We start from the raw sequence: 10,864 nt of genomic DNA on the forward strand, positions 1-10,864 counted from the left end.
AGTAGCCTATTTTGTTTGAGATAGTTGTTTTCTCATTGTGCCTGTTTTTCTTTTGGTACTATATTTAATGACTTACAGACAGCCTCTAACATAAAACATGAACGTCAGGAAACACAAGAAACAAGAGATTTCATTCCTTTTTTTCTCATTTTCTTTTATTCTTTGAAGTTCTTGTGTTTGTGTGTGTGTTTTTGTTTCTTTTTTTCCTTTTTTTTTTTTTTTTACATCACCATCCATGGGATTTGACACTTTTCCATAGTGAGCAAGCATCCCCGTAACCCCACAGCCACCAAGACAAATACCATCACACAGTTTCACTTTCACAAAGGGGGGTAAAGGCTTACAGAGTGGGACGAAAGGGGTCAGGGGCAAGAAGGTGTTTCAACAGCATCAACAACCTCTGAAGGGAAGGAAGCTCCTCTCAGTCTGCAGCACGTTGCGTACATACATATCACTCATATATCATTAGCATAATATGGCATAGAAAAGCATCCAAGCTGACAGAGCATTAAAGGAGTATAAGTGTGTGTTTTAGTGTGTGTAAATTGAGGAGGCATGGGACACGGCGAGGATGCCAGCGACGACAGCTGGATTTTAATATCCAAGTCAATTCTTCAGGCATTGGTGCTGCATCGCAGCAACGGCTGTTTGATGTGTGTGTGTGTGTGTGTGTGTGTGTGTGTGTGTGTGTGTGTGTGTGTGTGTGTGTGTGTCTTTCTATTATATTCTGTAGTATGCTTTCAACTCTAATAGATTCTTCTAAAGCAGAAAAGGATTCTGGATTCCACGCAACTCAGCACAGGATTATGTAGAAATGCACACAATAATTATAAAAACGTGTGTGTGTGTGTATGTGTGTGTGTGCAGGCGCAAAGCTGTACTAACAGCACCAGGTCAGGATGAGTTGCCAATGGCAACCTCCAATCTGACATGCGTTGCCATGACAAACAAAAAGCAGAACCCTGTGAGAGTGGAGGGGTCTGTCGCCACAGCAACAGCCAGAAACAACAAATGAGCCAGGGGAGGGAGGGGAGAGGAAGAATGAAAGGAAGGAGAGAGAGTGAAAGGAAGAGAAAGAGAGAGAGAGGCAGACAAACTGAATACAAAAATACAAGAAGCATACTACCCAACTGTTAGTGTTTGAGGACCTCCCATGTCTTCACCCACATACTTCAGTGTAGCAGCAGTGAGTGTAGATTGTGTCTATGAGAACACAGGGAAGCTCCAGTAAGCTACAAGTATCAATACGATGTTAATTAGTCAGACAGAGGTGATAAAATTCAACACTCCCGACTTACAAAAACCTTGTTGTGTGATGTGTGGGTTGCCGTGGAGATCGAGTTTCCATTTCCCATTCCTATCTTGTCTCATCTCTGAATGGCTCAGGGGCATGCATTTGTTACATCTGCCCTGCTTCAGATTCTTTAAATACATATACCATTCGTAACGGTGGCAGACTTCGCCTTCTATGGCCTCCCAGTTAAATCAGAGGGGTGGACGCCTGAAAAACTGGGGTTGAAAGCACAGACAGAGGTGGTGTAAGTTTGTATATCTACATTATGTATTTATGTACATGTGTGTAAGTGAGTCAGGGGCCAGTTGCATGAAGACAGACTTCAAATGACTTCATCAAATGACAAACTGATTTGTCCAAAGCTAACTAAAGCTAAAGCTATCTCTCACAGGTTGCTATAAAGCTCTCTGCATGAGATGGTCTTAATCAGACTAGTCTAAAGACTTTAAGGCCAGTCTAAAGCACAGACTAATCTTAATCTACATTTATGTAACTGGCCCCTGGTTATGGCCCTGCTGAGTCATTGGGAAGAAAAAAAAAAAAAAAACGCCTGCAGAATGGTGCAGATGGTGGCCAAGACCTCGTTGACATAAGATCGAACACAGGCAATCAGTTGCTTGGCTTAATGAAAACCAGATCATGCAAAAAAAAAAGAAAAAAAAAGAACAAGAACATATGAGCGCTCAACACAGCCCAGATTGACATCACGTCCACAACAATAAGGTGTCTGCTGTGCGTGTCCCATCCCTCACACATCAACACTGCACACTATTCAGAAGTACATTAGCTCATGTCTACTTTCAAGCGTAAATCAATAGTGCTCAGCCCTTAGGCACCTAGTTACAGAATGACACTAAAAAGCAGTTTGACAACAAGTTAAAAACTCTAAAACATTAGAACATTTCAAGATATCGAGCATTTTTCGTCTTTACAGGGGGCTCTACCGACAGAATAGGCCCTAAGAAAGCGCAAAATCTGGCACCTTTGAATCGGTTAATCCTGGCTATTTTACAACTTTTCTTTTTTTTTTATCTTACATCCTTCACTTACCTCAAAAAGAACAACAAAACGAGAAAAACAAATCAAACTATCAGTACAACTTCTGTGGGTTCAGGCACATAAAGAGTCGAAAGGAAAGAGGGATTCTGATGAGTATAAAACAGTCACATTTGGAGGAGGAGGAGAAGAAACATTCTGTATGTAAATGCACTGGTTGGTGATGGGCAGGTGCTTCAACAGCTGTCAAAAAAAAAAGTGGATCTTTTATGATTCACAGGAATGCAAACAAGCTGGAAAATATGTAGCTGCGTCGTGAATGGCACCTTCCCTGCACTTGTATGAGCTCTCTAAAAAAAAAGGGACGGCATTGAGAGACAATAAGGCGAGGAAAGGTTTGAAGCGACAGCGAATACAACTCTCTCTCTTCTCCTTTAATCCTTCTTACAATTCTCACACTTAAAGACGCCCTGATGCTCAAAGATGAGACATAAAGCTCTGTTTACTACATGCCAAACTTCCTTCTGCTCCACAAGACTCACAAGCTGTAAGGCAGCTGCCAAATATGGAATATGTTTTTTAACTTTTGTACCTTAGCAAAGCCACAAGGGGGAAATACATGAGATGAGAGCCAGTGCAGGCAGTCTATAACTCTAATAAATGTTTGCTGTGTTGTTCAATTTTTTTTTTATCTTAAGGCCGTCCTCATAGCGAATTATCGGTTGGACATTGAGAGTAGCGTTTTTTGGGCAGACGGCGAAGCACAGGAAAGTGAAGCAACTGAAATGCAACATAATATAAAACCACATAGTCAACAGCCTGAAGGACGTATTAGATTCTTGTCGGCTGAATAAACTGTAAGACTGTTTCAATTTCAAGGAACCTACTGTTTGGCCTGTTTAAGAAAAGCAGGAATAACAATACTGGTTTTTGTACCCATGCTCCATTTAGACTACTCCCAAAATGAAAAGAAAGAATGAAAATACGATGGACATCCTGCATGAAAATGATCCTCTTTTCTTAACTCTATCAATTCAGTTTAGTCTCACATCACCCCTCTATTAAAATAACAGTAAAACAAACATCAAAAGGATACATGGCAGGGAGAAAGTACGGTATAAAAAAACAAAACAATGCAGTCAAAAGTGCTCAAATAAGGAGTGTTTTCATTTTTTTCTCTTTTTTTCATCATATGAGGCAGACCTTTTTTTTTTGTTTGTTTTTGTTTCTAACTGTGTCCTCTAGGATCAGGGTTTGGGGAGGAGGAGAGTGGGTACGTGAAAAGCAGCGAAGGAGGAGGTGAAAGATCGAGGCAGACGGATGGCCCGTTCAGGCGCTGGTGTGACGGGTTCGGCTCCAGATGTCGTTATGCGGTTTCTCGACCCCCTCAGCTCCCGTGGGCCGTCCTTCCTCGGTTCTTTGTTTCCTCCTCAGCGGCTGAGGATGGAGCTCTAACCCAGGCTGGTGATGTTGGCCCTGCCGCCTGGTGGCGCCACGATGCGCTGGGTGTTCCGACGAGGAATGTTGTCGTCAACCTGAGCACCTGTGAGAGAATGAGAGATGGCTATTCAAAGATGTGTTTACATGCTGCAAGAATACAAAAGTTGTTTTTGTGGGTAAGAAAATGTGTTCACTGCTGGTGATCCTGTATGGCAAGTCAGTCTTGGTGTCAATTTGTCCCACTGGCCAACTGACCAATCCTGCCCAAAATGGAACCAATCGTGTGTTATCAGTATCAAGTAATCAAAGAGTAGTAAATGGACCAACTGACCAGATAGGCTGAATCCAGACTGATGCAGGTTACGGACAGGCTGGTTGGGCTGCTTGGCAGGTGAGGTCTTGGCAGAGGAGGCAGGAGTCATGGTTTTAGGTGTGACTGACACCTCGCAGACCGGACCATCATACAGTCCTCTGGGTACACCCCTGAGCTCAGCCAGCTGCATTTTAAGAACAGACACTACATTCATGGCAGTGAAAACGGACAAGGATATATTCCATCCCCAAAGAGGGACTGCAGGCACGTATTACAATGATCTAGCAACAAGCTGCATTGCCCCTCCAGCTTTCCACAAAACAATCATCGATCATTATAAAAAATTGCTGGGCGTATGAAGCAACATTTATTACTAACTCCTGTGCCGTCCTCCAACAACAACCACAGCCTCACTAGACAAGTTTTGAAAAGCACTATTGTACCCTGCTGCGAGCTTTTATCCTCTTGTAGACGTAGTCCGGGAATGGTTTTCGGGCCACGTAGCGTCCCGAGCCCTCAGTGGTGTGGAGGTTCCCTTCCTCCAAGACGATCTTGCCCTGGCTGATCACCACCAGAGGCCCGCCGCGCACCTCCGTACCTTCAAAGATGTTGTACTCCACAGCCTAGAGGAGAGCCACGATGTAGAAGTAAATGAAAGTTTGTTAATTCAAAAGTGAATAAATTCAGTTTATGTGGGTTATTCAGCAGGTATATAAATGTTCAGGTCACTTCAGGGGAAGGAGCTGCACTCTGTTGCTGCTGCAGATTCACAGGACTGACTAAAAACCCTTTCACACACTTGTCACTGGTGAGATCAATTATCTGAGGAAGTCACAGTTTTGTATTCAAGCAAAGGTTTCCCATACAGAACATTCCACGGCAAGTTCACACATGACAGACCTTTACTGACATTTTATAGTCACCATGGTGACCACAGTCTGCCTAAATAATGGATTTGAAACACGACAAATGTGCCAACATTCACTCTACCTTATCATCCCAAAGGAGGCTGTTTACGGGAGTCTTACTCCTGAACTCATTGGGGTATCTTACCATGAGTCAACACATGAGTAGCTCTGGTTCTTACAAGTGAAAAGAGCTGTCATGCTTGGTTGTAATCACTTATTATGTGTGGTTACGGCGGTCCAAGTAAACCTATACTCATCAATGTTTGGTTGTGTTCCATTCTACTCAACCCAACATGGGATCAGTTGCAACGTTTTTGTAAATTACTCACATTGTAGGTTGAACTTAACCAGTGTTGCCTGTTTTATATGTGTTGGTTACAAGGCTGTTGAAAGCCAATGGGTGCTGCCAGTTCCACCGAGAACCTCACAGATTTCATTCATTAGTTGGAACATTGTTCAGCATTGAGCTGTCATATTTGACCCCTTCAAAGTTTTGATGAAACGCAGGTTGTAACAGATTTTTTTTTTCAGATGAAGCTGAAGTCTGCTTCATAAATCTTTCACTCGGTTATTCACATCAAATGTTTTATCATTCCCAAACAACGTCAATCTTATAACCAATACATCCATATCAATCAATCAGAACACAGCAGAACCAAAACGCAGTTTTTGGCCTGAAGTATCTGACTTTTATTATATCAGTATTTTACAACCTCTTGGCTTTTTGCACTGAAGATTTTGCACAGTATCCACAGCATGGTATAGTTATTTTGGTTGTGTTTTTAGACTTAAGGCAGGTCGAAATTCCCACCTGCCAGCTGACAGCTGAGCTCCTGTGATGTTTTATTATGGCTGCTTGTGTCTCATAACAGGAATGCAGATACATTAAATCGCCATTGAAATACCTTCAAAGCAGAGATACAGTGATTTACCTTCTCCTCCTGATTGTTTTCCCCTATCATAAGGATGACGTAACCTCCCCGCAGCACATGCTGTATCTGGGAATGTTCCTGCTTTAGATTTATGAAAATCTCACTAAGCCTTTATCTGAAAAACTGCCAGAGCGATGTTGATGGACTTTCAGTTTGCGTTCATACGTGATGCCGCCATGTAAAATCGCCAGAATGTTTGTGGATCAAAGTGCACTAGTGAAAGGAGCTTAACTGGTTTAGTTAAAAGCGTTCCCTCTGACTTCTAATGCTAATAAAGAAAGCAAAGCTAATCGGTGGGGAAAACCAGCTGACGTGATGTGGCACAGTGGCCTCAGTTCTCAGGCCAGAGGACGGAGAAGAAGCTGAGGGTCGTATGGTTGGTGTGGGCGGGTGTGTGTTTGTATATGTGTGTGTGTGTGTGTGTGGACAGAGACGGGTGGGGAGGTTGCTGTGTGACGAATTTGGAAGCTGCATGACTGCTCTCTCCTAGAAGCTACTGGAGCTAAGTCTGAGGTCATGGTGGACTCTGAGAGCCTGAAATGAGATCACCAGTAGGCTGGGCTGTCACACACACACACACACACACACACATGTATATATGCATACACACTCCAAATGAGTAGTTTCTCCCATGAACATAAGTCTGTCATTTTTCTGACTAAGCGGAATAAAAAGAAACCAAAGAACATGACAGGCCTATGCTAACGGATTCCAAGAACCTACACGGCAATAGTCTTTCTGTCTTTCTTTCTCTCTCTCTCACACACACACACAGATGCACAGGGATCTGCCTGCTAACAATCAGACACGATGTGTTCCAGTTCTCTGGCAGATTTTAAGGATGACATCACTCCCTTGACACTGTGTGAGGCCCACACCCTGTTCAACAGTCACAGCCATACAGCAAAAAAAATGGACTAATAGTCCAGAGGTTCTGGCTATCATCATTTACATTAACTGCATTCTCGTTATTAATAACTATCGCACAGTGAATAGTGCTTTTGTGTGAATCTAAGAAGTGCTTTGTTTAGAATCACTATCACATTTGCTATTTTTAACAAAGTGAGAGTAATGTTCACAGCCTTCATGTTTACATGTGGACAACCTTCTTCACATACTTTTTGTACCTTGTGGTCTAGGGCTATTATTCATGGTTTGGTTCTTAAATAAACTGAAATCATAATTCTACACAAAGCGATGTGATCCTAATTATGCAGAATAGTTTCCCACATGTACAAAGCCACATACATAACAAGATTTTTGTCAGTAATTGAGTCCTAAAACTTTATTTGAGGTTGTTTTTCATGTTGATTTTTTTGTTTAACAACAAGCCGATTTCTTACTTTACCTAATTGCTAATTTAACATTCTGCTTAACCTTGTTTCCTCATCGAAGTCCCTCCTTGTGTGCACTTTGTGCTTCATGTCTGCACGACAGGGACTTATAAAATTATTATTTTTATTTGAAGCTACTCATTCTTTTAGCCATTACTATGTGCATTCACAACACTAGTAACCTGAGTAGCCTTTAACAGACACTATGCATAGAAAATGTATGAGTTTGGCGCCCGTGTCAAAAAGCAATCACATAGAAAGTAATCACACAGTAGCTTTAATATTTGACGTCGCAAGGCCTCACTCTTTATCACGTGAAGTTCGTACCGAGATGTGGCTCTTGGCGGAGATGATCTTCGTCAAGTCTGGGTCCCACAACACCAGGTCGGCGTCTGAACCCACGGCGATGCGACCCTTGCGGGGGTACAGGTTGAAGATCTTTGCGGCGTTGGTGCTGGTCACTGCCACAAACTGGTTTTCGTCCATCTTACCCGTCACCTGAAATGAATTAGCATTTCCTAATTAGCACTAAGAGTCACTTCATTTGCACAACAGACATATCTGACTGGTTACTTCATGCATAAGAAGTATATATAAATATATACGTACCACACACTTATCCCAGATGACAGACATCCTCTCCTCGGTGCCATTGACACCTTCAGGAATCAGGCTGAAGTCATCTTTGCCCACGGCACGCTGGGCAGTGTTGAAGGGACAGTGTGCACTTCCTGTCACCTGCAGGTCACCGCTACACAGGTGAAAGTGTAGAAAGAAGAAAGACGAGACATTGCGTTCACTGTTTGTTCAGTTTCACAGATTTTCTACGTATGTCCAAGCTTGATCGGATTATCATCATCTCACCAGGACAGCAGGGAGTTGAGATAGTCTGGTGTGGTTGGGTCAGGGCTCAGAGGAGGTGAGGTGACATAGGCAGCCGCCTTGGCCCAGTTCTTGCTCCAGTAGTGAGAACCGTCTGTTCCCAGGCTTGCAGTGATTGGCTCTCCATAGACCACAGTGCCTGCAAGTCCATTCCAATTAAAACACCACATACTACACTCATGGAGTTTGCTGCAATGTTTGGAAGCATTTTCTAGTCCAAAACCTAAATGTAATTAAGCAAATGTAGTATTTATGTCTGTTTTGGTGGCGCAGACTGAGGTTTTGTTTAAAGTCTCATCTCTGTGGTTTCTACTTTTGGAAAAGAGACATCAACATCATCAGTTTAATTAGCACATGATCAGTATTCTGTTTTTAGTCTCACCCTTCTTCCTGGCCTGAGCGATGACATCGGCAGCACTCTTGCTCATCACCTTGGTGACATAGAGAGGGCAGTTGGTCTGATTGGCCACAGTCACAGAGCGGTTTACAGCCTCGGCCTCCACCTGGAGAAGAGAGAGGTTTTTTCGCATGAGTGACCAGAGTGTGACAATTGAAAGTGATGGAATGACTTTAGTTTGACTCTCTTCCTTCTGCCACAATCACTGGGAAGCCCTTCTTCATGCTTTACTTACTACATCATTTCCCTGCGATTCCTACCAATATACGTACATTGCTGTTTTCTCTGTCCTATGTAAAAAAAAATTAAAAAATCATAAATTTCAAATTTCATATTATCACAAAGCCTTAAAACTTTGAGTTGTGCGATGACATAAAAATGAATGGTCTCTCAGACGTTCTTGAAAATTATAGGTGCAATTCATTTGAAATGAGTTGAATAAATCAACTTTAATACCATCTTTCATTCTTATGTCTTATATTCATTACAAAGCATGGATAGTGACTCATTTTGGGCAGTGTGGTTATCTGCTTTCTTGCCAAATAAGAAAATTAATACAGCTCTTGTCTATATGTTTTTTTATTTCCCCCTGGAATCATAGTGCTACTGGCTGCTGTCTGTAGCTTCATATTTACAGTACAGACATGTGTATATGTGTACAGACTGACATCAATCTTCTTTTCTAACTCTCGCAAAGAAGCAAATATCCCAAAATGTCAAACTATTCCTTCACGTGTGTTGGTATTTTCCCGTGATGTGTTTTCCATCCATAGCAACAAAAATAAGGTAGAATACTTAAGAGAATCTTGGCAATTTATTCAGAAAAATGAGATGGCAGGATTTATGATTTTTTTTTTTTCATTGACAAACATTAACAAAATGTTCCAAGAAGAGAGAACACTGTGAATCCTTCATTTTGTCTGTAATTCCTTTTTGGATCATATTGCCTTTTTTCTTTTGGCATTTTTGTGTGCTCTTTTTCTCTGATTTATGATTTAAGGTTTTTATTATCCTTTTTTTTTTAGAAGTCACTAAAAATAACAGTTTGGATTGCTATCAAGATTTGAGCGGGAACGGCAATGCTATGGCAACTTTTCTGCAAGGCACTCATTCAATATTTTACTTTACCTGAGGACAAAAGGTTATTGCTGCGGGGTGGATGTTCTAATATACGTGTCCAGACATCCAATGCCTCAAAACCCTGTTCAATACTTAGTGTTAAACCAGCTCCTGCTTCATGCTGGTTTACATCTCAACCAGCAACAGTGAAGTTATTATGTATACACTTTATTCTGCGTTGTACTGAAAATACACAAAAATACTTTTGTAGTTTTTACAGCTTACGTGTTAAGTGTATACACTTGTATACAACGTGCTAATACAGACACAGCTTCAGCTACATTGACCATTAGTCAATATAAATCTATGATAATAATCATAAAAGGAAGGAAATATTTAAGAAGTTTTAGCGATAAAGCAGCTGCTCTAGGTCTGACAAGTCTTTGTTGCCACATCTGGATGTTCATGAGTAACAGCAATGATTCACATTGCATGTGCTCTTATCTGTAATGGCTCCAGGCTTCTCACCACAAATATTCACATTAAACATGGTGAGTCTGGAGAGGATGTGCAGTGAGACACCCATAGCTTCACTGTAAAACTGTCAAACAACGTCACACCAACGCCTGCAAAGCTCAAAAAGGTCAAACCTAGTTCTGCACGTACAGTGCTGAAAGTCAGTCTTACCTCCTCAGGACGGCTCAACACGTGTCCCTCAGGTCCGGTGATTCCCTGCTCCAAGATCTTACGCTGCTCCTAAATGTACACACACACACACTTACAGATTAACACACACACAAATAAGCCACAATGTAAAGAAGAGTTGTTGAGTCGTGTGTGGGCGTACGCAGGAGACACTCAAAGCCCAAGACAGAAAGCCTGTTGCTGTCCAGAATCTAGCTCCTACAGAGTGAAAAGTCGTACCTCAGCCACAATGTCTCCGTTCTCAGCGTGTACCTGGGCGATGGCTCCCAGATCACGGATCACGCTGAACACTTCATACACCTGCAGCGAAAAGGGAGACACAGTTATCCTGATGCACAAATGCTACTTTTTTCTCTCAACACATCTCTCAACCCTCTCCTGGAAGAACTAATTTGTCGTGCTCATAATTTTGATTACCAATAATTTCTTATGAATTTCCAATCATTTTATTAGCTGTAAAGCTGCAACTAAGATTGTTTCTGTCATTAATCATTTATCTAGCTAATATTTTTCAGTTCATTGTGTCTTAAAATCACTTGTTTTGTGAAGGAAAAAGTCCCAAACACAAAGATAATTCAACATAATCATCATATAAAACGAAGAA

The 10,864-nt window shown here is 41.7% G+C and overlaps 1 protein-coding gene across 3 annotated transcripts in view; it reads right to left on the reverse strand.

Annotated features, from left to right (window-relative positions):
* Positions 1-207: 207 nt before the first annotated feature.
* The window catches only part of dpysl2b (dihydropyrimidinase like 2b), a 28,779-nt gene continuing 18,122 nt past the window's right edge, over positions 208-10,864 (reverse strand). For all 3 annotated transcript variants that reach the window (XM_019268096.2, XM_019268097.2, XM_010736755.3), the window contains 9 exons: positions 10,480-10,560; positions 10,243-10,311; positions 8,482-8,602; positions 8,082-8,238; positions 7,827-7,968; positions 7,545-7,715; positions 4,487-4,666; positions 4,062-4,227; positions 208-3,833 (listed from right to left, as the gene is read on the reverse strand). In XM_019268096.2, the coding sequence (XP_019123641.1) occupies positions 3,742-3,833; positions 4,062-4,227; positions 4,487-4,666; positions 7,545-7,715; positions 7,827-7,968; positions 8,082-8,238; positions 8,482-8,602; positions 10,243-10,311; positions 10,480-10,560 (1,179 nt within the window). In that variant the 3' untranslated portion in view covers positions 208-3,741. The remainder of the gene's footprint in view (positions 3,834-4,061; positions 4,228-4,486; positions 4,667-7,544; positions 7,716-7,826; positions 7,969-8,081; positions 8,239-8,481; positions 8,603-10,242; positions 10,312-10,479; positions 10,561-10,864) is intronic.

This window comes from Larimichthys crocea, chromosome IV (genome assembly GCF_000972845.2).
Source record: "Larimichthys crocea isolate SSNF chromosome IV, L_crocea_2.0, whole genome shotgun sequence".
Lineage (NCBI taxonomy): Eukaryota > Metazoa > Chordata > Actinopteri > Sciaenidae > Larimichthys > Larimichthys crocea.